The sequence below is a fragment of the Brachionichthys hirsutus genome, chromosome 5, assembly GCF_040956055.1.
Source record: "Brachionichthys hirsutus isolate HB-005 chromosome 5, CSIRO-AGI_Bhir_v1, whole genome shotgun sequence".
Taxonomy (NCBI): Eukaryota; Metazoa; Chordata; class Actinopteri; order Lophiiformes; family Brachionichthyidae; genus Brachionichthys; species Brachionichthys hirsutus.
The window spans coordinates 9,228,387-9,255,116 of NC_090901.1; the positions used below are offsets into that span (position 1 = coordinate 9,228,387).

General features: G+C 44.5%; 1 protein-coding gene across 1 annotated transcript; it reads right to left on the reverse strand.

Moving 5' to 3' along the window:
- Positions 1-937: 937 nt before the first annotated feature.
- LOC137893920 (CUGBP Elav-like family member 2) lies at positions 938-24,640 on the reverse strand. Its single transcript, XM_068739375.1, has 14 exons — positions 24,528-24,640; positions 15,734-15,924; positions 12,866-12,948; positions 11,162-11,210; positions 10,523-10,657; positions 9,574-9,653; positions 8,286-8,447; positions 7,887-7,950; positions 6,877-7,011; positions 6,318-6,431; positions 5,974-6,150; positions 5,652-5,795; positions 5,353-5,541; positions 938-4,438 (listed from the first exon to the last, which is right to left on the reverse strand). Exons 1-13 carry the CDS (start codon positions 24,638-24,640, stop codon positions 5,414-5,416), a joined length of 1,575 nt encoding a protein of 524 aa, XP_068595476.1. The 3' UTR covers positions 938-4,438; positions 5,353-5,413.
- Positions 24,641-26,730: the final 2,090 nt, after the last annotated feature.

A 26,730-nucleotide genomic window follows, 5' to 3' on the forward strand; every position in this document is an offset into this window, starting at 1 on the left:
GTCCTACCCGCGTTGTGGACATTTCACCGTGAACATCATGTTGTGGAGCCGTTCTGTTCAGTAAAAGCTGCTCCTCCTTGGGTTTTGGTTTCGACCCAGGCGTCACCCACAGCGGCTGGGTGTCGTTCACCTGAAGGAGCTCAGTGCAGGTTTCCCCACTTCCTCCGTTCCCCCAATTGATCTGCTTATCATTTTGTCCTCTGGTTTCTTTTTTTATTATCAGAAGTCCAAAATTCAAGTAAGAACTAAATTTAGAAAGCCAATATAAACTTCTACTTTCCATTTCATCATTGTTTGTACATCTGTCTGTAAGGCAGGTTTTCATGATCCTTCTCTAAACCGATTTTTACAGCGGTCTTTTAATTTGCAGCTTTTACAAATATACATTGTATTCAATAAACATTCATCCGTAGGAACAATCCATTTCTTAATTATCCTTAAGGCACATTTACGAGTTTTACATCCAAGTTGAGGGCCAACTCTCACAAAAACTAGACGACATCCCAGTAAGTTCTTCCGCAGGTCCAAGTCCGATCCGTATCAAACATTCTTAAATATGCATTTTTGTGGAATATTCTCCACTGCAACATGAATCTTGATTTACAACCCAAACCTAACCGTAGCCGAGATGCCGAATCCCTGAAACGATTCATTTGATCATCAAATTTTTACATCCGGTTTTTGCATTCAATGGAAATGCATCCCTTGACAAATTCTCAATGTTGCAAGCCGATTGTCGTAACCAACCCTTCCCATCACATCGAGTATTCTATAAGCTGGAGGTAAGACCTGCTTTTCCTCCGCCTGTCACTGATCAGAAATAAGCAAGGAGAAGCATAACGAAGAAAAACAAGTTAGCCAGACATGACACACTGGGGGGAGGGAGGGGTAGTTTGTAAAATATCTTTACAAGACTGCACAAGCACAACAGACACAGTCAATATTACGGGATATGATTTAATTTGGAGACATAGGCAAAGAAACACACCACACATGAACAAACATTGACCAAAAAAAAAAAAGAACAGTCTTTCAGCTACACACGCCTCTATGGGAAAAACAGAAAAGTCTACCTAGGTAAAAAGCAAGGCTCAAACTAAGCAGTTAACTCCCCAACTAAGACTAACATTTCACACAAGTTGCTGAAATTGTAATGACCATTAAACTATGTGGACAGCACAAATACTACATGAAACTTTATTGAGAGGATCCCAACCCCCCGAAACTGAAAGAGCAAGGAAGTGAGGGACATGTATATCCAAGTAAAATCCAAAATCAGGCTTTTTTTTTTTTTTCCCCCCAGAGGCCCAAAAAAAGAGACAGAAAAACAGAAATGCTTGATGCCAAACTCGAAACCTGGTCAAGACTAGGCCACATTGAGAGGCCAGACATTCCCACCCCTAATATAGATCCCCCCCCCTTCCCCCTTTAATTTCAAATATAAAAAGCGTCACTGGTACAAAATACATATGAACAACCAGTTGTAGAAATTGGAAAGCCTGTGCATGTTTTTCTTTTTCACATCCCACACACCTTAAAATAATAATTTGCTATTGGCTGAACAGAAAAACGACTGTATAATACAGATCACATCGAGATGCACCCACTTTGGCTTTTATAAAGACAAAACACCTATTAAATTATTTATGGGACGTGAACAAACTACTACTGGATTATCAGACAAGAAAATAGTTTTTTTGTTTGTTTTTTTACTCTTTTGGATCAAGACAATATCTATATAGATGCAAAGCTACCACACTGTAAAAAAAAAAAAGAAAAAGCACTTGAGAATGTGAAAACACTGAATAAAGAAAGTGATTGTGAGAGCTGACTTGTGATGGAAGCCCCTGAAGTGAGTCGAGTTCCTATTGGGACCAGCTGTGGACTGTACATTGTGCTTTTATTCACCGACAGTAACACTTCGCCATACACACCGCGCATCTCCGCAGACCCGCAATCATTTCAGCGTTCCCGAGATCTTAACACGGCATCGAGCCCAAGAATTGAGCTAGATTTTGACTTTCTGAAATCAAAGACACGGTTGACAGCCCACGATTTGTATCGCCAAGTGTTACATACAGTACACAAGTTCACACCCACTAAGAAAGAGGTTTAACCTTCAAATGTATGGGAAGTTTATTGTTTATCTACATTTCTTAAACCAAGTGTTCAATTTGATTACATCACAATACACATTTACTAGTAACTGAACAAACACAGAGTGGGGGGGTGGGGGGCACGAGCAAGTGACAAGAGCTTTCATGACACAAAAGGCTAAATGCAGCAATCTCTAAACCAAGGCCTAATAAGGATGTGTAGGCAGTTTCTAGACGTGTATATATATGGCACTTTATTGTATTGCATTTGGATAGAAAGGAAAATAAACACCGTAAAAGCACATGCCGATATTAAAAAGTGGAACCAGTGGTACCTTGAAAATCGTTGGGATTATAATCTCGCATACACAAGACATTCTGCAAAAACATTCAGCTCCCACAAATTGTGCTTCACTGTTCCTTACAAAACAAAAACACGTTCCTCAAGCACAGCTTCAAATTTGGTACCCTTTTGATTGTTTTGGAATATGCATGAAATTTGAGGCAACAGAAAAATTAAAAAAATCCAAACTGAAAAGGTCAAATGGTAACAATTGTGCATTTTGTGTCAATCCTTTATGCCTAATTGCACATACAAAAAAAAAATCCCCTGAGTTGATAACTCTTGAGTCCCATCAGATTCACTGTTTCAGGGAACCCTTCATCTTTGGGGGTTGAAGTGGGTTTTTTTTTATTTTGTAGTACAGCAGACTAAATACCACCCCAGTTAAAAAAGTGTAAACTTTGTGCTGAAAAAAATGGAATGTGTTTGTAAACCAACGCTATTGTGGTTTAATTTTTTTCTTCTTTTTTTTTAGAAATGTGTTGTGTACGACTGAAATGTGACACAGGAAGTCAAAAGAACAATCAGAGGGAAACTGAAAAGCAAGTGTGAGTGTGCTTAGAAAATGTGCAGGGACCCACAGTTCTGCGTTGTGTCCGAGTGATCTCCTCTTCAGGGGCTCCCACATCTGCAACCTCAAAGTGTATAGTGTGTAGCAGTGTCCACGTGTGTGCATGCAAGTGTGCGTGTCTATTTAGAAAGAAAAAAAGGAAGTCATATTACAGGAAAGTATGCCGACTTCAAAAACACATGGGCACTTAAAAAATAAACTGACATCTTCTGGCATCTGTGTGATTTACAGACACTGTAAATCATCTTCAACGAAAACCAAAGTGAAACATCCATATTTAAATTTAATGACAAATTAAAAAGAAAGTCAACAAGACGTACCATGGAAGTTGAATACTAAGTTTTTCTTAAATGCAGGGATGAAAAAATTAAGTCTACACACTGTGAACTTTTTAGAAAAAGAAATTCTCCCCTGCCCACCCCGAAAAATCAAAATTACAATTAAAGCAGAGGAAGTTTTTTTTTTCTTTGTGTGTTTTTAATTCACTAGAAATGACTCTTATGCAGTCAAGCTAATCAAACTGAATTTTAGTCTTCTTTAAAAATGTAATACACTGAAGACCGGCCCCTCCGACACAGATGACATTACAACATAATCTACAAAAAACCCAGAGTTTTGTCTGGGTTCTGTTAGTTTAAACTTCTATAGATTCAATGGTATAAAATATAGGTAATCTAAGTGTGCATTTAAACCACAGATTGTCTATTTGTGAATCAGTTCTAAAAAAGTTGACTCATGTAGGTAGTCATTTCTCTAAACCGAGCAAATGTACCTTTTATTGTGCCATCGATAGTTCAAAAGGAAAGAAAAATACAGAGTATTTTCTAAATGAAAAGGAAATATATTTCTCAAATAAGATTGGCGTAAATCTCGCACAGCCCACAAAATGTGGAGTTCATTACGGAACACTAAGAGGGGTTTACTTATCAGACTTTCAAAAGTGTTGTATAGTGGTCTGTATCACTTTCTTTTCAGAGGATAACATATTGCTAATGGCACCAATAGCACACGTGTGCCAATCCCTGTATATAATGCGACTTTCATATGAACTTTACTGAGATAAAAAGAAAGCAACATAAAAAAACAAAGCTAAATTAAAAAATAAGAAATCCCACAGGTTTTTAAAACATTCACAAAAAAAAAAGTATCTTAAATGGATTCAACGCAGGTACGTCTTCACATTTATTTGATTGACCTCTCCTCCTCACCTGTCACATTTCTATACGGAACAAAGAAAAATGAACATACATGCAGAAAACTCAGGTAGAGCTAAGGTCAAGGGTCAGTGGGTTGCCAGGTATTGGTCAGACGAGCTTAGAGAGACATCACAGACAATGGTGGGATGATGAGGCCAGGAGTTTGGCTTGGCTTTCAACATCATGAAGACATGCTAGGCTAATGATGAACAAGCAGGCATGGAGATTTGTTCTAAAAAAAAGGAACAAAAACACAAAAGGAAGAGACAGAGAGAGAGAGAGAGAGAGAGAGAGAAGACAAAGGAGAGAAGAGAAAGTTAGGGGTACAGCACTAGAAATCGTTTAGCCACGAGGCACAAAAACCAACAAAACACTGCCAATCAACACAAAGGACAGCCAGGAAAACATACCGCCCCTTTTCTCCTGACACAAAAATACACACGTTTAAGGAAATGACACCACTCTGACATAATGGGAGACTCCAACATGCAAACGGTATACTTTGAACCCAAGGAGATCCATCTCAGGCCAGTCTCTTGTGAGAAACTTGGAGGATGGATGGACGAATAAACTGGAAGAGGATGTTAATAGAGAAAAGAGGTAGCCTAGCTCAACGTGGCTTTACAGGAGACGGACAGAGGGTGAGACGAGAGCGCAGAGACAGAACACTTCCAAAGTGCAGAGGATTTTAACATTGAGGATGACGAATGAAGGAGACGGACTACAAGCAACAAGAAAGGAAAAAAAGCCAAACGCCGGTTGAAGTTCTGGTCTCGTGATCTACGTGGCTTCAGCCCTTCAACGCAACAACTGATCCTTAGTCAGCCCAGCTAGCTTGACCTGAAGGCAATGAAATGGCATGGAAACACATCTGATGCTCTCCACTAGTTACTGGGACATAAAATACCTCCAGCGAACACTGACTCCAGTGATAGTCATAAATAATCATATACATTAAATATTTAATCCGACTCAAATTACATGATAAAACTGCGGAATGAAATACAGTAAAATGTGGAAAGATCATTGCAACCCCCCTTTTTTTTCTTTTTTCTAACAGAGTGGGTCTCCCTCCTGTGGTGGGCTCCTCTCTCCGAGCCCCACTGAGTCTCTGCTGTGGTGACCTTGGCTGGAGGGTGAACTTACCCTAGCAGTGCTAGCATTAGAGCTGGGGAGGGGGGGAGGGGGGGAGGCCCCGGGGAAAGGATCAGTAGGGTTTGCTGTCGTTCTTGGAGCGCTTCAGCTGAACCTTCAGCCTCTTCATCCCAATCTGGAAACCATTCATGGCCTGGATGGCAGCTTGTGCAGAAACGGGATTGTCATAGCTGACGAACCCTGAGAAGAACAAAGACGTAGACGTTGAGGCTCGGATGCTTGCAACTATTTCACGGCGGAGAGAGAATAAAGTGCAGGTCCTTTCGCCGTCGGTTCGGGTTCACACTTACCAAAGCACTTGCTCAGATTGGTCTGCTTGTCAATGAAGACTTTGGCAGAGACCACATTTCCAAAAGGCATAAACATCTGCAGAAGATCCTGGTCCCCAAACTCCTGCGGCAGGTGGTAGATGAACAGGTTGGCACCCTCTGGCCCTACTCCATTTGGTAAGAGAATCAAAAAGGTAAAGTTAGTTTCAAATGTAGACTGCAGACAAAGCTTCACCGCAAATCTAGAAAACAGATGGATGGATCCGGAAATGAACTGCAGGACAACGACTCTCCTGAAGACGAGCTGCTCGAGTCTTCTGGTGCAGGCTGAGGAACTTCTCACCTTCCTTCTGACTGCCAGCGATGCTCTGCTGCAGGAGAGACTGGCCGTAGAGGGAGGGAAGTGCTGAGGCCGTGTACTGCTGCATCCCTGAGTAGGCCTGGGTTAGAGCGTCCATGGAGCTGGTTGCTGACCCATTGGCCATGGAGGCTCCCAGACCTCCATTCATGGCCCCCATACCTGAAAAAGAGTGAACGGGTTGTTCACCTATGGCTTAAACGTTTTTATGTTTCAAAGCAATACTTTTGTTGGCCACCAGGGGGCGGAAAAAACCATTTCCACTTGTAGATGACACTGTGGCCACTGAAAGTCATCAATGCAAGTGCCATTTAAAAATGACTTCTCACCGACGCTGTTGGTGAGAGCGTTCAGGTTGAGGCCTACAGAGGTTCCAGTGAGACCCTGCAGGGTACCCAAGGATGCCAAGGTGTTCATGGCAGCACCGGATACTGCTGTAGAACCTGTTTTTGAAAACAAAAGCACATTTACAATGTGAAGGGAAACCGATTGGCTGACTTTCCTAGCCACTGATTTTACGTTTAGCTTTAAATATTCAATATTAAAAAAATAACATGTGAATTTAGCAGTGTGACAAATTAAGTTCAATTATTTGTAATTTATATAAATGTTGGAGGGAAAAGCTGATTTTCAAAATGTCAAACAAGATGAAAAAAATAATAATAATCCACTCCAGAATTTAGCAGCTCCTCTGTCACACACCAAACCTACCCACCAAGTTTCATGTAAACCCATCAAGGACTTTTTGGTTATAACTCGACTGTCATGAGAGATTTAACAAACCGAAAGAACCATAACCGCGAACGCTGCTGCGAGGACTTCTTCGCGCACGACGGCGGTGATTATTGCACATGCACATTCTACCCTTCTAGTCACTTGGCTGCTTACCCGGACTGGCCAGGGCTCCGAGGGCTGCAGCGTTTGGCAGGCCGCCGGAGGAGGTCGGGCTGCCGGAACTCTGGGCTGCAGCAGCGGCGGCAGCTAATGTGGCCAAGTTCTGCAGCTGAAGGGGGCTCACGCCCGCTGAGGGAGCAAAACACCACAAGTGATTATCCAAATGTATCCAAAGAATACCGGTACCCAGAGATTGCAGTATTGGTATTAATTCCGACCAGTGTTCCATATTTTACCACTAGGTGTCACACTTGACTCAGTCGTCTCTCCCACTGAGCATAAATTACATAAATTGGGGGGGGGGGGCACAAACCATCAGCACTGTGATACATCTTGTTCTCATTTCTCATGAACACCATCACCGTCCAATCTGAGAAATGATGGCAAGTAGCAGGGTGGGAAGACTGTTGTGTTCCCGTTTCACAGTACAAACCTCTGAGCTTTCTGTTCGCTGAAATGCGAGACTACTGCATCACCCGTGCACATATTTTAAATATAATACATCACAAGACACACAGAAGCATCATGCCACGTTGCTGAGCTAACCGGTTATTCTCAGGGCTGCTAACTACGGTCCGAAACTGCAGACTCAACAGCTACTCCGGTGTCATCCACACCCCTTTGCACGCACCGTCTTGTCGAGCTACCACCATTAGTGGAACATGACAGCGGCGCGCAGTACTTATTTATTTTCCAATCGTGTTCTCAATCAACATCTGATCAGTTGGTTAGCGTTGCATTCCGGTGGACGAACCGGAAATCCGCTCAAACCCCAATGGACTTGAATGTTCTCGCAGGATTGTGATTAATAATTTGTTCAAGAAACGGTTACGTGCCAGCAGCAACGATTACTAATGTGTCCCTGATCTGAGAAAGTAATTTGCTGCAGCTACATTCATGTGGGCGTAGACCGCTGATTCACAAGGTCAGCAGCGTGAAAAGAACGCTTGTTCCAGTTACAGAGGATCCACCTCGCACGTCAGCATCCTGAAGAGTGAACTCACCTCCTAGTCTCTGAATGCTGTTGAAACTGCCTTGGTTACTGGTAGACGTGGCCTGCTGGAGCAACTGTTTAGGACAAATTAAGAGAAAGCTAATCAAACAAGATAAGCCATAAGGCTTAAATGATGAAATAGTCGCATGGAAATTCAGGCCAGGTTAGGGCTATTAAACTCGACATGTGAGGACAAGCATCAGATGCTTTAATGAACTCTTCTTTTAACCCATGATTCTCTGTGCTGTCTGTTAGGAAACAGAATTTCCCATTGATAACCCCCCCACACCCTCCAGACAATCTAAGAGTCCAATTAATATATTTTCAAGAGACAAAAAATACATAATTCATTACGAGATACAACAGGGCTGTGTGTGTGTGTGTGTGTGTGTGTTTGAGCCGCGCTTACAGCCAGGTACTGTGGCGTGATGTTCCCCAGGCCAGCCAGGTTCCCCCAGGTGGTGGCGCTGTTCAGCTGTTGAATCTGCTGTACGAGCTGCTGCTGCAGGCGCCGCTGCTCTTTATCCCGCTGCGTGTCTGCGAACTTCACCACCAAAGGCGAGGAACAGCCCTGGAGCAAGAGGTCAGACACTTCAGACCGACCGGAAGACCAAGGAACAAGTCGGTTGATTTCCCGACGCGAGGACGTGGTCGGTGTGAGGGATTTCTTTGACGACGACGCATCATATGCTACCTCTAAGTACACTAATTTTACTGTCTGTCGCATTCGTAATCAGAACTCATCAAACAGAGAGGACACGAGCCATGCAATAGCCGGGCCAGGCCACATTCCAAAAGGGAACACAGGACACGGCTGCAGACGGTGAAATCTTTTTAAACCGAGTCCACAGACGAGCAGACGACAAATGGAGACGACGCATAAAAACACGACAGTCGGATGAGAATACGCCAATGGCCATTACAGCCCACAGTCTCACAGACCATCTCATACTGTTCAGACAGACGTATGGACAGGAAAGCATGCGGTGCAGAAGTATTGCGACAGTTGAGAGGCCAGACAGGGATGAGGGCTGGACGAGGAAAACGGTTTCTGAAAACAGCAGTGCCTTCCACCCACAGCCGAAGATTAGGGAAGTAACGATATGATGGCTAAATAGGCGATACCAGCAGCCGGACCAGAGTGTGCTCTGCTAAGCAGGGAGGCGCGTTTGACTCCATGTTGGACACGGTCTGACACTTCACTGAGGAGGCTCTGGACTGCTAGCCGTTAAATTATTGCTGCTCCACTACAGCCGAGACACTAATGGCTGCATGAAGGCAAAGACCCACTTTCTGAAGACATCTAAAAATAGTAGCTGCTCCATGCTAGGTTAATTCCTTAACCTATATTTGACGCTGTGGGCCACCAGCGCTGTGCTTCTGAATATAGACTGATCATGGAACATGGTTGGGGGGGGGGGGGGGGCTATGCTCTGATATATTAGAGTCAAAAAGTGAGAAGCACTTTGTTTAGCGCAAAATTAATTATGACAGCTATATATCATGTTAGCGCAGGACTCAGCAGCAATGGAAGCAGCTTCGTACAATTATTTTACTAAAGTTAATGGTTTGGCAATGGCATGCTCCGGGATGAACGGACACCATCCGCGCATCTTTCAGACACAAGGGGCAGCAGAATGTATGAGGGGAGAAGGGGGGAGGGGGGGGGGAGACATAGGTGCTAAGGGGTACAGTACCTCCATAGTCTGAGAGTGATGCATGGTTTTGATTGCATTCTGTGCCATTGCCCTGGTAGCAAATGTGACAAACGCACAGCCTGTAGGGGGGAACAATAGGAGAGGGAGGGGAGGGAGGGACAAGAAAAAACAAAACAAGACAAAAGGTTTGGACAACTCGTTATGGCACCCCAAAAAACACATTACAGTACAAAGAATGGCAACTCCCAAGCACACAGAACCACCCTCGATGGTTAGCACACTGAGAAAGAACACAACAAGGAGAACAGGAACACGAGTCACACGAGCACAGTGATCAACAGATTACATTTCCAGAGAGGCTTGAGCATGTGGTGTCACAGTAAAACAGTAGAAGGTGATTATAAACATGGAAAATGCACACAAATACACACTGAAAGGCTTCGACTAGCTTGAATATACAAATCCTGCAAACAATGGCATGAAGGCACGTCTCAAATTACGGTTGCGTGGTGCATTCACAAAAGAAGGAGAAATCCACGACCAAGTGTCTCTCAGAGGTTTAATAACACACATCGACACCGGAGGCTTTATGCAGTAGGGAGCCGTGTAGGGGGTGCGATGACGGGCTAATTCCAGGCCTGCAGAGTGCGATGAAGGAGGCGTAAAAGAGGAGCCGAGCCGAGCCGCCTGCCAGCTGAGCCCACCAACGCCAGCAGCGAGCAGTTGCCACGGTGATGCGCCATTGTGCCGGACGGCGAGTGCGGCGGCCATTCACTGCGAGATGTGATGAGCGTGACGTGGAGGTACGACTGCAGCGACGCGACGGGCAGTACCGGAGGTGGCCATCCCCTTCATTTGGGGGGGGGGTCGGAGGGGCCGGTTTAAATACTTAACGAGAATATTTACTCGTTATCGCCAGCGTTGCTGGCGATAATGGGAGGGGCCAGGAACGCACTGCCTGCGCTTGAAACACGACAAGCACACCCACCTCTGCTCTGGCCATCTGGCCCCCGGAGGATTCGGCACTCTTCGATCTGCCCGAAGGAGGAGAACATCATTCTGATCTCGTTCTCGCCGTATTTCTTCGAGACCATCCCGATGAAGAGCTTTCTGTCTTCTACCGCTGCGGAGGGACGAAAAGAGAACAGCGATTCAGTTAAACCCAAACAATTGAGGAGTCGCGAAATCAGGCGGTAAATCAGGCGCCTCCGTTTTGCCTCTGAGCTCTCTCCTCGTCGTGGTGCCATACTTTCTGCCTCTAAAGGTGTTAACCAATAGGTACTAATTTCTATGTCTTTTCTTCAGCGTCTCCAAGACAGATGAGTGAATCATCCATTTGGGGTCTCCTCATGTACCCCAGGGCCTGCTCCACTGTTCTCCCCCCGTTAGCGCTCTATAAAGCCTGTAATCCAACTAACCCGTCCCGCTGTATAGAAGCTGCATATTGCTACACATCTGCAAGAATAAATTCCTTCCAAGGACTTATTTTAGCATTAAATATTGACATAACTTTTGTTTTTTTATCTCACGTTCCATTCATGTGGAGTTAAGCTTTCTCTTCAAAGACTTCCCACAAATATCGATCCATCGGCCGGTGTCGACCTAGATTTCACGTGAATCCACTTACCGCTTGTTTTCTCGCTGTCAGCAGGTTTCATCTGGATAGGGTGATGCATCTGAAATAAAGAAAAGCAGAAAAACATTTTTGCGCTGCACCCGTCACCGATACAAACCGAGCAGGTGCACAGCCTCAAACGCTCATCAAAGGCTCTCATTTTCAAGCCCGTCTCTCCACCGATTGTTTTTGTTCTCTCTCTCGTTCTGAAACCATCATACGTCACCGCTGCCAGACTCGGGACGAAGTGTGGGCGAGTTGCTGGCTGGGATCAAATGCTCCAGTATCTTATTTCACGTCTAAGTGTATGGATCCTATAGTGCGCTTGAACAGATCGGCTCTTCCAATCAACAAACCCTCGTCTTTAGAACATTCTTACAGACAGACCTGACAAGCAAAATCAGTTCTCCGTTGCTTACATCTTAATTTAATCTACATTTAATTTAGTCCCTGATTTGTGCCAGCCTGACATCTAAATTTGGAGTGTTTCTCAAACCATCTGTGACAAAGTGGATGCAGATCAACTGCCGAATATATCATTTGTTGCCATCTTGTGAGCATGCTTGTCCATGGCAACTCACAGAATACAGTGAATGCATTTTTAGCACACTGTTGGCATGAAAGAGATAAAACACGAGATGCCTGCGCAGGTTGAAAAAAAAAAAAGATGGGGCTTGTTTGGGAGCAGCGCCAAAGACAAGCAGACAGATGGTCTGCTCAGTATGGATGCTGGCTAACGTACCGGACCGAGAAGAGGCCGGCACAGAAAGGAGCGATAGCAGGAACAGAGAAAGATTAGCTTTGCCACTAGCATGCAAACAGTCAGTCACACAATCAATGCTGGTAATAACATGACAGGGGGTTGAGATTCAGGGACTGAACCACACTTGATATGAAATGTCTGTGTCAGTGGGAAAACTGGGTCTGTATACTTATCGCTGTCAAGAGACTACTTAATTATTATCTGTAATTTAATGATCCAATTAATCTCACCAAAAAAATGAAGAAAGCCCTCATCTTGAGGTATTTATTTAAATGAATTACATTGTGGCAGATCAAAAGATTGAAAACAAAAAGTAGCTTTGTAAAGCCATTTATTGTTATTAACAGACGTGAACAGATGCAGTCCGAGCCATTTACATTCTGCCGTATTTGCAACGAGCCCTGAACGCTGCCTGCAACATTTAGTTTCCACCACCAGGGGGAATATTGCCGTGTTCTGTTGTCCATCTCTGATAGAACTTTCAACAAGCAATTGCTTTTATTCCACTCGACTAGGCTTTAAGCTTCCTGGATAAATCAGGAAGGGAATTTAGAGACCAGACCCAACCCACAGAGAAGAAATACGCTTTAACTTGTCTCTACTCACGCCTCAGACTTTAGGAAATACAAATTAGATGATTCACAAAAACAAGAATTTATCATTTGTTCCACTTTGTGGCAGTTGGGCCCCGTTAGTGTAAAACAGCTGCCTGGACAAGCCCGCTTTAACCCACTTTTGTATCGGGGGTCAAACCGAGCCATCAATTCAGCGAGCCGAGGTGCAGAGCGCTCTTCAGTGTGATGTTAGTGCATTGTGGGGGCTGGATTTTCTCAGGCTAGACGGGCGTTCAGTGAGCCGAGAGCTCATTATCAGCCGGCGCACAGCTCAGAAGGCTGCACCGCGGACGTAGAGGGGCCAAAGCAGTCGATGCAGGCCATACTGTGCTTACTCACCCCACTTAAGGTCTTTATGTTGTGCAGTGCATTCTGGGCCTCAAGTGCAGCTTTTCTAGTATAAAAAGTTACAAAACAGCATCCTGCAGAGAAACAAGGACAGAAAGAGACAAGTGGGTAGGAGACGAGAACGGCATTACAAAACACTACATCAGACGACCGCCGCAGACCACGAGAGACGTTAAATGGATGGACGTATATTTCTTCCCTACGACGTGTTGAACGACATGTGACAGGATGTGTTCAGAATCAACTGTTAGATGTGACTTGGATTTAATTAATTGAACTGAAAGCATCAATTACACAATATATGGCTCGTACAGGCAGAGTCAGACTCCAACTTCCAGTGTTGGATTGGATCCGCCCTTTACCAGAACCCGACCTGTAAACAGGTCACACATTCCTTAATCACCTCATCTCTTACTTTTCAATAAGAATTTTGCGCACACATACAATATTACAGCTCGAACAAACCCTAAGCAGGAACACACTCGTTTATACAAACTTATTTACAACTACTAGCATCGCAGCGAGCGCGATTAGCTTAGCTAGAATGACTTTCAACACTCCATGTGCATATCAGCGGACCTTCCGCACTCACCACCGAATGGTTGTAATGTCCCTCGTCAACCGCGCTGTCAATCAGAACGCCGTATCTCAGGGCTACGCGGAACATCGGGGATTTGAACGGGGTGTTAACGCATCGATATTCGTGGATGAAAACTCTCTGGGCAAACAAAGCATCAATATATATCGGAGAATCGATTTTTTTTTTCTGCACCCCTAGTACTGATGTACTTGCGAGCTGCTGTACGACACGATCACGGAGTTGTCCAGAGCGTTGGATAACGGTCAGGAGGCCCCGATCGACGGTCAATAAGGACAACAGCAGCACATCAACACAAGGAGAGTGGCGCCACGTTACATAACAATCCAGTCACACACAAGAGACATGAACGGCACCACACGAGACGAGGAGTCACAGAAAAGGGAAGAGGAAACATGGGAGGAGAGGGGAGATGTGGGGGAGGGGATGAAGTAAAGAGCGGGGGGGGGGAGGGAAGGCAAAAAAAAAAAGCCTCTCATCCTTCCGTCCCAGCAGACCGCCGGTGGCGTTCCAGCCTGTCAGTTTCATTGGGCTGGAGAAGTGGAGCACTGCAGCGTCTCTGACCTACATAGTGTGTATTACGCCGTTACTGGAGCTCTCAGGCCGCGGGGGGGGGGGGGGGGGGGCTGCTGAACTCTAATATGCATCGAGCTGCTCTCTTCTCTCACAACCAGCTGAGCTCTCTCTCTCTCCATTGCTTAGCCCTGCCTACAATTTACTGGAGCTAAATAAAACATCCAGAGAGCAGTGACAGTTATCAGATGATTTTTTTATGACCTGCAGTAGATGTGACCTAAAAAAAAAACACACGCGCACAAATCTAACAGTAAACAACCAAAATAGAAGTGGGGATTAAAGTAAAACAAAGCAATGCTGACGACCGAGATGGAGGTGAAGGCTGCGTTATCTGCAAAAACAAAAACCAGAAAGTATCAAGTCACGGTGCTCAAAAAAACTAAAGGGGAGGTCCGACTGAAGTAGGACTACCGGAAAAGGAAGTCCGTGGTGAAATTGATGAGCACGAGAGTGCTGTTGTAGCGTTGGCTTGAGCACAGCAATCACTGGCTCACCCAGCCTGTGATTATCGCTTGGAATACATTAACATGGCATTACCATGTCAATAGGCCATCGCAGCTGAGGTGCTGAATAGAGCAGGGGGGGGGCTCAGCTATTTATAAAAAACACTCTTCAGTCAACAGCATTGGTTGTATATAAGAACGACTTAAAACACACACTGGAGGATATCGTGTGTGTGTGTGTGTGTGTACATACATATATATATATATAATTTGTTGGTGTAAAGAACATGTGAAATTCAATGACTTCCTGCCTTTACGACCCGACAACACTAAACCCACTTTATGCCCAAACTGTTTCAGGAGAGAGCATAAAAAACAAAAAGTCAGGCCAGTCTGTCCTAAATTGGACAAATCCGACCGAACCAGCTGGTCAGACAGCTCTCGAGTCTTTCCTCCTCCAAGAATCAAGGAAACAGCAGCTTATAAAAAGGCTCCGGGTAATAATGCAGAGTGTTACGGACATGCATCAGAAACTACAGGTGACGGTTGACGAGAGACCTTTAGCAACAACCAAACAGCTCCAGACAGCTCGGTTCGGCTTCGCGCGTCGTCTATGAATCCATTAGCAGCGCAGCACAAAGGATCCCTTTCTACGCGGCCCGGCGTCAAACAGTCCCACGATTTGAATTTGCACCATTAACCACGGCGAGTCCAACGTTCAAAAGAATTTACATTTGTTAGGAACCTCAGAGGGTTACATCAGGAACTACCATTTACTTTATTCGGCCGTAGTTAGTCGGGAGACACTTTGCTCCTCTGTCAATAGCGACAGAACGACAGCTTCTATAGATGCTTTCATGGAAAACTGAAGGCGAGAAACACGCCGGCCACATAATACTGCTTTGCATGTACCAGCATGCCCGAAGGGCTCGTGCTGAAATAGCAAGGTGGACGAGGTGGAAATAGTTTTATCTTGCCCGACCACTGCAGGTGAGGCGAATGGAGGACAACAGTGGACATAGTGGTGCAAGTTAATCTGTACTTGTAAAATGTGCAACTAACACCTTGACGAGCAGGTTCATAATAGATGGAACTAACAATCATTTTATAATTTACTGGGGGGGGGGGTTGTTGTGTGTGACAAACAAAGTCAGAAATACAAGTATGTACATATTGTTTTCTTTAATTATTAATGCACTAACATACAACTATTAATCTATGGATTTCATATCAGGACCTTACCTTTGCTCTGGGGGGGATTTTGGGTGCGATCACGGAGGATGTTGATCTGATGCACGGCTCCAAAGGGCTCAAAAAGCTCTTTTAGTTCTGTTTCTGACCAGGAGCGTGGGATCTGCCCCACAAACATCTTGATGGTGTCGGGGTCCGGCTGGTCCAGGTGCTCCAGGGAGCCGTTCATCTTGCCGCCGTTGCTGAGGAGCAGAAATCTCTAGTTAGCAGTAGAATTTAAAACAGAATGCATTTTATAGGTTAAAGTTAGTGGGTAAGAAGTATTGCATCTTTTCTGATCATGGAAAAATGGTATTCAGTAATATATTTCATTATTGGCCTGTCACAATAAAACATCGGGCAAAAAAAGCAAACGCTTTATGAAAAGAGAAAAACAGCAACATGCTCAGTTTGTCTCAGTACTTTAAGGAATTCTTCAGCCGGCCAAAAACGTTTCGTTTTTTTTCCCTCGTCGCTTTGAAAACTTTGGTTGCTGATTGGCGTTCAAACAAACATCTTATTAACTGCAATTGAGTCATCTTCCGCGTAAGTCGTCATCAAACTAAATGAATCCACATCGATGAGAGTTTCATGTCGAGCCAAGGACTCTTCCCAGTTGCATCCGATGAAGCGATAAATTGCTGTGCAGGAACTTGGCGACACCGAGCTTCTGAAGTCAGTCAAAGCAATCTGGATTTGCATTATTGGCTCTATACAATGGCTAAACTATAATTATCAGCCATTGAATATAATATATTCCATCCTATCTGCCAGATAATTTATTTGTTCAATATGCTGTACATCATACATAAATCCATTATGGACCACTAAATTATTTACAGTGTGAATAACACGTGTCAGACTATTAGCCGACTAAACTGAGCGAACATAATAAGAATGCAAGTTAAAAAAATAAAGTCACCTTCATCTCAGTCATGCACAAATCCAATCAACAAAAAATGCTCTGGCAAAGAGAGAAGCACTAAAAATGACTGATCACAGACAAAGGAGGGCCGAGGATCATTAGCACCGTAGAAAAGCAGGCTGAAGCCGCTAAAGACAACAACGTAATCGTGCCTTAGTAAAGTTACACACAGACCTTTGGACGAGAGCCATCCATCGTTTACAAATTGATCCCAGCCGTTCTGCAGAGAAGCCCAAATCCCTGAGGGACTTGAAAGACATGCTAACAAATCACACTTATTTAGCCTCTGAAATCCAAATGCTTTTTTTTTTTCCTGGGGGGCTTTCAATAGAGTCATATAATAACATTAAAAAAACAACAACATCCAGTCAAACAAAAGCCTCCCTCTCTATACCAAAACAGGGTTGCGAGCCCCCCCTCCTACGAGCTCGAAGCTAAATGCAAACGGCACGGCGGAGCTCTAAACCTGGAATCACTGGTTAGCAGGTGAGAGCATCTGCAGCGCGTCTCCTCAGGCGCTCTTGGCGATGGTACAGACTGACCTACGGCTTCTTCTCCGCAGCGTGGGAACAATCGCATATTGTTCCTACATGCTGGAGAACACCATTCACCGTCCCTCTACGGCACAATGGGCCGAGTCAGAGACGCTTGGAACACGTCGAAGGCTTCGTCTGCTGGGGCCACAGCGGTTGCGGGTGACACCATTCATCCAGTTTTGTCAGCGGCACTTGCTGACGCCATTTTGCAAACGGGCACTTTGAAGATTGAAGAGAAACATAACAGCAAAAATACAAATCTTGAAACACCCGAACAACCAAGATTGAATTACCAGAAAAATGTCTGTCCCATTTATCTCGCTCAAAGAAGGTAAAAAGTGGTAATTTTACAGGACACTGACTTCTCAAGATGAAACAAACCTGGTTAAAAAAATAAATAAATGGAATTTCCTAGATCTTATTTCTCCATTTTGTCAAAAGGGATTTTGAACAGGCATGCGGTCCTAATGGGTCCCCCCTGCTGTCAAGCTGCTATAATAGGCTGCTAGCATATGCTGCTGCAAGCATCAGTAAAGACGTTCAGCAAAGCGAGGCACAGGCGCCACAACACGGAAGCAGGAGGATAAATACGCATATTTCTGGAGACTTACAAATGAAACAGAAATGTTCTTGGCACAATAAAAGATTCTTAAGGCCAGATAGTTTTTTGGAAGATGAGAATTTTTTTTTTTTTATTGAGGTCTTCTTGGATGACATGAAACACACCTTCATGACCTTAACTTAAAATTACAAGGCACAATACACAACTGATTCAGTAGCAGTGCCTTTCATACGCATGCACACGCGCGCAAGGCTCTTTTGCAAATTTAATTGAATGCACTGAAACCCGGTGAACATTTTTAGTGAAGACATCTCCGTCAAAATTGAATTCTGAGTGGAATGAGGTCAATGATGATGAAATCTGAAGGAAGCTGCATAACAAAACTTGAGCCAAGCAAAGAATCTGCGCGTCTTGATATCACCAGGGTAACAAAATAACCTTTATCCTTAATGTAAACCACCACGTCATATATATTTTTTTTTAAATAAAGCCCATGACCTGCTGAACAGCAACATTTTCAAAAACAAACTTTTCTCTTCACATACACAACAGTGGGAGAGTTACTCAAATAATGTACTCGGTACGTACTTCCCAGATTCCTCCACCACCCAGTAAAGAGCTCCTGGGCAGTAGTGATGGTGTCTTGTGCTCAGACTGCATACATGTTTCCTCCCGACAGGCTTTAATTTTTAAGATGCCCTGCAACAGCTGACGACTCGTTCGGAGCCAAAGGCACGACGGCTGCATTCTTACTGCAGCACCACACACAGAAATGGCTGATTTATCTTCACCATGTGTCCCAGCGGGTTTTGACCGTGCAAGTAGGCCAGTGACACCTTTGCCATGCTCATAATAGAATGCCTGGTAAAGCACATCATTTAGCAAGCCCTGTGTGCCGTGTGTGTGTGTGTGTGTGTGTGTGTGTGTGTGTGTGTGCTTGGAGTTACTAGTCACTAAACAATCAGGGGTCACAGCACCAACACACGCCACGCGACTTTGTCTCATCACTGCTTGACGGAAAGCAGCCACTTGCTTGACAAAATGGCGATTTCAAGAAAATGTACTATTCAATAATCACTCTGCACTGGTTGAATACTCGTCAAATATTAAAACCTCCCCACCACAGGCGGGAGATCATTTCTAAACATCATCATGTGGTTTCTAGAGGTTTGCAGCCCTCACACGCCCATTTGGCTTGCACTCGTTGGCAAACATCGCTTCTTTTCTCCTCCTGCGTTTATTGATGGATCCCAAAGCTGTTCTAAAAAACGTGCATACCAAAAAGTGCGTGTTGCATTGTGTAACGTCTGTTAGATCAGTGGATGTTTTTTGGCTTCAAACTTCCAACTCTTTTGAAATGAGCCATCATCTCATTATCAAACATTAGATACAATTAATTTCCTTTTATATGTCCTTGCATTAATCCACTCAAGTGTTGCTATATATATTTAATTGTTAAATTCAGATTTGCAGATTGCTTTCTATGGGACTTGCAATATAATTGATGCTTTAGAGCAGAAAGTAGGAACAAGAGATCAGTGTTTGCAATTTGCTTTCCATAGCAAGCGGTCTAATCCCCAATCAGTGCACGGCGGTCGTGACGAGGAGCTATTAAAATATTCCACAAAATTAACTCCAATCCGGCCTGATTTCATTGTTGCCTGTTCCCTGACGACGACAGACATGATCAATCACTCCGGAATGGACCGTATGTTAACAGACAGCCAGCATCTGATGACAAGGCCCGCCCCATTAGCCCCATAATCACACAAAGTGTCCCGGGCGGTTATGGATGACGTTGCTAAAGTAAAGCTTGCGTGAAAGAGCAGGCAAACGCCCAAACTAACTAACCTCTGCCCGTGCCACTTTCAATCTCAGATGGAGCATAAATGTAAATGTTAAAGTAAGGTTCTCCAGAACGTGCTGCATCCTCACCGAGGATACGTCTGAAGGAGACCAAAAGCCCACCAAAAAGCAGCAATCACACTTGATTACTTTGACAGAGTGTGATTGCTGCACTTATTTAATCAGTCATCCATTATGCTGATGTGTGACAAACAACAGCACAACTTGAATACAAAACACCACACAGAGTGTTTTTCCATTCACTTTATGCCATCACGCAGTACACACATTTAATACACAGGCTTCCTATGGCTCAGAATAAGTAATAAAAAATATATATACGTTGCCGGTTTACACAATAGTGAAGTGCCGCTAAATGTTTTCTGTCTCGGTGTGGGATTCTAAGCAGACGGTACTGTGCACACTGCTGTTATGCTGCATTGCCGTACTTTGGACATCTTGTACAGAAAACCTATTTTGTGATTTCTGGCACCGCCTACAACAGCACATGAGCAATTTCTGCTCAAAAAACACATTAATTCATCCCGAAGGCGGCTTGTCCCAACCAAACTACTGACTGCGGTTCGTGCAGACTGCGTGATATTTACTTCCAAGTCACAAGAACGCTGATCACAAGAGTACATAATCTCAAAAACAACTTGACCCAATTTTATAATCATCACTTATTTCTTAGAGCCAACCTCTACAGCAGACAATTTCATGGACAGAGAATCTGGTCCTCACACAACCCTGACCTACAATCTTTTGTTTGCAAAGCTTGCAGAGGAATTTGTTCAACCTTATCTCACATCACATCGGAGAGGCGGTTACGAGGGTTCCAGAGTTGCAGTCCCGTGATTATCGTCACGTCAAAAGAACAGCACGAGGAGTAAAAACAGGTCACGGGGAAGACTGGAGCCCTGCGAGAATAAAACATCTGGCTGTCCCATCACAGCGAGGGTAGACGGTGAACCCTGGCCCTTGTGCCAACATGTTACACTCTACACAGATCACCAGCTCCCTGACCACAAGGGCCACAGTACACTCAGCTAACTGACATAGCACTCCGGCTCTGTGGCTGCCAAAGGATTTCACTTCAGTCCAGCAGTCACCCCAACATCAATCAGTGTGATCAATCAAAACGTGTATGATAAGATCTTATATACACACACACACACTCAAAATGTAAAACATCAACGGCCTTCTTCCACCAGTATCCCATCTGATATTAGAAAAATGGCAAATTATTAACTTATCAATGAATTGACTTTATGGTCTCCAAAAGTGCTGATAAAGCCGGATGCTTTTATAACCAGCCCTGAGAAAGCAGTCTGCTGCTCTGCTGCTAGCTAGCAGAGAGCCAGGACGGGGACAACTAGCTGCACTGTTGAGATTTAACCATTAATCTATTAAAGCCATTAGTATCACCTCCGCGCACACACACACAAACACACACACACACACAGTAAGACAACTTTAGGTCAACTTAAACACATCAACTATTCAGGACGCACTTCCGTTTGCACCGCCGCTGATTAGCTACCGCGCGTCACGCAAACTCGGTCAGTGCCGACGAGTTTAACAAACAATGCCGCTGGGTTTGTGCAAGGCCACCGTTAAATCAGCACGAATTAGCACCATTTGCTATTGGGAAACGGCTAATCGATGGGGTTTTTTTGGGGGGGGGGGGGGGGGGGTGATACCGAAACGCGTGATCCCCGGAAGCACATGTTACTCGACGGTCGCAGGGCGCCCCGTATCCAGTTAGCAACACCCCCCCCCCCCCCTCCCTCCAGGCACTTTAGCAGTTAGCAACAAAAGGGAGTGCGCTCGGTCGTGTCCGAGTCGCGTTAGCATTTACTCGCCATACAAGTTGAGCTAGCTGCTTTAACTTTAGCTCGCTCGTCTCAGCCCAGCGGTTCGCAATTATTAGCAAAGTTAGCATCGTTGAAGCTAACGCTAGCCAACTCGCTCTGAATCGAGTCGACTCGAACGCGAAATATACCGAAACGCCCGCGCGCACGGAGAGACGGGAGCGCGACGCGACGCGCAATCGATAGTTTTTAATCACTTACATCGCGTCGCTTGAAGACATCAATCGACTTTCGGCCAGAGAGTGGTAATCCAAGCTGAACGCTGAAGTCATGCTCAAAACAATAAGAAGCGACGTCCGCTCAACTCCGGCGATGAGACGAGGCGGAGCAGGTGCAGGGAGGGGCGTCGTTCTCTAAACCGCACGAGAACCAGAGCACCGATATCCGGGTTATTCTTCCTCCTGCTACCGATATCCGGTTCCGAGTTTCTCCTTTTCACGACTGAAACGCAGCCGCTGTCGCTCCGCACACCGAGCTGCAGCAAACCAGAGGCGTGGTCTCCTCGATAAAAAAAAGTACGAGATAGCCGCCCCCTCGATAATGCCCCCCCATTACAGCCTCTCTGATGGGATTTGTAGTTTATTAATCAGATTCGTCGTTTTTAAAGTGGGGCATCAATGGTGTTCCAGTTTCCAGGGCGTGCCAAGCATGAAGCGTTTCCTTCCATTAATGAGATGTCTGCTGATAAGAGATTATTAAAATCATTTGAGACAGATCCGGGTTAAGGGGGGGGGGTTGAATAACCTCTTTACTTTCTTCAATTTCAACAAGGGTCCAGCTAATTTAATTTATATGTGAAATGTAAGAAGGTATAGCCAGATCCACCACTGTGGAAAACCAACACCACTACTCGCGCTCACCGTGTTTTAAATAGCACTTCTAAAAAGAAGGTTCCTATCAAATAAGGATCTGTTGTTGTTTTTAAGTGCTGATCTATAAGATCAGTTTTGGATTCAATGTCACAATAGTTTAGGGCAGATAGTCTATGGAGGAGTGCGGGATCTGAAGATCCTAATTGGAGTGGCATTTGAAATGATTAAATATAGTACCCAGTACATGGTGCTCCTATTACCATCATTTATTATGAGTCTAAATTAGAGCGCTGGTTTGGCGTTATCAGATTACATAGATAAACAAGACTATTCCCAGAGTTGCAGTTAGCCCCATAAGCATCCAATCAAAAGATAGAATGCTAAAATGTACTTTTTCCCATAGTCTTGCTTTTCCACAGGGTCATAGGTCAAGCTCCCTTTGTTGCTGGGCTGTTGTTTCCTGGGGAGTCGGGGAGGGGGGGGGGGCTATCTTCTTTTGTTGTGCTGGACTTGCAGGGCGAGGCCTCTACACTTGGGGAGGGGGGTGTTTTTGTTAAGTGCTGTTTGTCATAGATGCTGGGGGGGCTGGCATAATTATCAAACCATTCCTTATAATCCTGCAGCTGCACAATCCAAAAATATTATACATAGCGATCCTTAAGAAACATCCCATTCACGAAATCCGATTTAATCCTTTCATCCATAGCTATTTCAAGGCAATTTGGCAACAATTCGGAGTATGCTCTATTAAACAGTGCCTAAAAGAGGTTCGCATGCATAATGTGATGTGCGCCCTACTTTGCCTTACATGCAGACAAGCTCGCAATACAACATGCATTGCCTTTAAGCTTGAAGGCCTACTATAAACAGCATTTCTAAACCTCTCTGGAGAATCAGGTTTGATTAACATAGAGAAGAAAATACAACAATGTCAGCCCATCCTCAATTGGCTCTCGGGGGGGGGGGGGGGGGTTGTATTGAATAGATCTGTTATAAAAGGAACAGGATTTGTATTGAGAGCAGATCCACTTTACCTTGCTATGTAAGTAACATACATTACAGTTCCTCCGGTGTTTATTTATACATGTTGACTTGCCTCCCCTCCGCTTTTAACCAAGATTTTTATGGTATACCAAAAGCTGATTCCTAGTTGCCACAACCTTCTAAAAAATAGCCTCCTCTTCTTAATCTCATATTATTATTTCTGTAATCCTATTATAATCTAACACATGCACCATGCTTTTGTTTTGTTTACATCAGATGTTTTCCTCTCATGCAGTGGAAGTCAAGTTCCAATCCCCCCCATCATCATCATCATCATCACCATCATCATCATCATCATCACCATCATCATCATCATCTTCATCACTATCATCATCATCATCTTCATCACTATCATCATGATCGGCATTAAATTTACAACCTTTTTTGACAAACGGCACAGGGTAAAAAATAATCCCAAATGGGCTACATCATGCCTTTTTGAGCACGTCGCCATGATGCACAATTTTTTCATAGCACTGCCTTCATGAAAGAATTTGCAGAATGGCGACCTACTTAAAGGCTCTCAAAATGGAGAGAGAGAGAACTTCATCATGCTTTCTAGAGGAAATCCGCTGTAGTCTCCACAGCGCAGCATCCGTTTCCAGTTCCACCGGATTAACCCGAATGTCAAGATGGATGTAAATGTCCCTTCTTTTTCTTTCAAAGATAATTTACACTGACAGTTGTTTTTGGTTTGAGGGAGTGCAGCAAGGCCCGGATTGGCTTCACCAGATGTCTGGCGACAGTGGCCTGTGTGATTCAGAGACAAAGGCCTGCATCACTGACATGTTTAGCTCTTGCTCTTTATTTAGACTTTCTAGAAGTAGCTAAATCATTACGGTGAACTTTTGAAATAGGAGAAAAGTAAATGACTTTTGAAGGCTTGGAAGATGCTGTTTATTTTAATGCAATTCTTTTTGAAAGCAAACCCCAATTATTATGATTTTTTTTGGGGGGTGGGGGGGTGGGGGGGCAATTCAAGGGATGGTGGGATTGATGTTGAAATTGATTAGAATAAATCATATGTAAATATGTAGGAACACCACAGGAAGACCAGCCTGCCCACAGCCGCGCAGTCACAGCATGCGTGGATGCCTGAACTGGAAACAAAACACCATCTGACGATATTCAGCCCAGACAAAGACGCAGCCCGGGCTGTTCCACAAAAGCTAGCCCGGATTTGAATGAGGGGCCAAATTCCAACGTACCTCATAGGCAGGTCCTCATTCCTGACAGAGATTCCGGCTGCAGAGGGGGGGCAGCGCATGCTGTTGGCATACAAACTCTGCACCAGCGCCAGCTCAGAAGAGTGTTCCAACATCGGTGCTCTGAAAAAAAAAAAATCCACCCGGTGTAATGGACACTTTCTTCTCTTTCCCTGTTTCCCCCTATGTGTGTGTCTCTCTCTGCCTTTCTCTGTCTCCCGCCCACACTTTCTCCTCGCTTTAGTGCAGCAGAGCGGAGCCCATCCCCTTCGCTGACTGGCGTGGTTGAAATAATCCTCTGTGACAGCTCACCGTGGACTAATGCATTGTGCAGCCTGCGGCAGCCCCGGTTTGCGGGGCTGTAAAGCAGCGGCCACTGTGGCACTCTCCCTCTAATTGAGACTCACATTAGAAAAATCCAGGATACTTGGCATGAATGTTTTATTCCCTCTGTCAGATTGGAAGATGAGAGGAAAATATTGATTCCGATGGCACAAAATGTCATCCCCCAAGTCCTGGTTTCTGTGGCACACGTCAGTGCATGTTGGTCGTGCATCGGGATCAGTGAACTGTTCCAGATCAAGGCCAAGGCAGACTCCCTCAGATGGGTTCATCCAGCGCGTCATCCTCATGTGACACTAGTGCCATTCTCGCTATTTTCAGTACAAACCATCCTCCTAGTCACAGATCACCTCTATAAACTGCTGCTGAATATGAAAATCATCCACTCTGCAGCTCCTGTGGGGATTCGCACGTCGCCGTCCCTCCATGAGCTCCCTGGAAATAAAGCAGGCAGAGCAGCTTTCCTGGGACAACCTTGTGTCAGTTTTCCTCCGGATTACATGTGGGAGAAATGGCCTGTTCGAAGACATGAATGCGCATCGTAGTCCACCATGGATACCTTTTGAATAAGGAAAGATTACAGTTTGAATTTCCAGATTCAATTCAATATATGAAATACCTGCAACAGTTGAAGGTAAAGCAGTACTTAGAGCATGAAATGCTGCACATATCTTTTAGCTGGATGATGCAATTATACAGGATTTGAAAACGTTTTCTGTAATATAATATATGTAATATACTGTATTACATTTACTGGCAGCATGCATGGCGTATTGAAGAGCCTCGACAACAGAGTTGTATTCCAGAGAGCCTCACACTTTAATCTGCAATAGACACGTTTATTTTCCCGATGATCTGAGCGAGTTGAGAATATGATTTGAAGCTGCCAAACATTGCAGAACATATTCTCTCATAACTAACACGCTGTCTCACCGTCATGCCACAAGATTAAAAATGTTGAAGCAATTTGTCTTCGTATTCTCTGCAGAAAGCCCTGGAGAAATTAAATCTGGCTCTCATTCTCTCACAGGTGCTGCGCTCCGTTAGAGGAGCGTGACATCAAGTAGGGAAGTCATCTAAAAAAAAAAAAAAAAACAGGGTCATGTTGATCTGTGCCGGTGTCATAGCCGAGAGGAACAGCATCACTTCCTCTGATAATTGCACAAATCCCTCCTCATTTTATTGCTAGTGCTGTCAGCATGAATATTCTAAGCACTGCGTGCTGGAACCCACTTTCTTTAGCACGCTTCTGCAGCTTAGCTTGACTGTCAGTGGCACAGGCACAAAATAACTGCAGGTTTTATTTTCCCTGATCTACCAACGCGTTAGAGCACAGAAAAGGCTCAGCGTGGGTCGATTCTTTCACGAGTCAGAGTACAGAGGTAAAACAATACGTGCATTTGTGATGCAACAAACTTGCAAATGAACCAGTCGCATCCTGCTCACCTCCCCGGTGAAGGGACAGGTGTTGCTGTTTGGTTTTAATGCGTGCAGCGCTCATATTATGCAATAAGTCAAATAACAGCACATGTTTTACAGCTCTACAGCCGGCCTTGCAACCGGTTGAGAGCAAGCATCACGTTTCTCTTTTCTAACACTCGTGGGGCTCCCTCGGGACTGTGTGCACAGACTAATACCGAAAGTCTCGGTGCACGCTCTCCTCCAAAGAAGTCGAATTTTGAAATACATCACCTGTTTATGTTTTTATTTATTTATTTATTTCGACCACGTAAACAACCAAGAATAAAATGATAAAACAATGGCAAATACATGCGCACACATATACATAAACATAAATACATATATATACTGTACACACATATGTAAAGACATATTCACACACACACACGCAGCACATGTAATA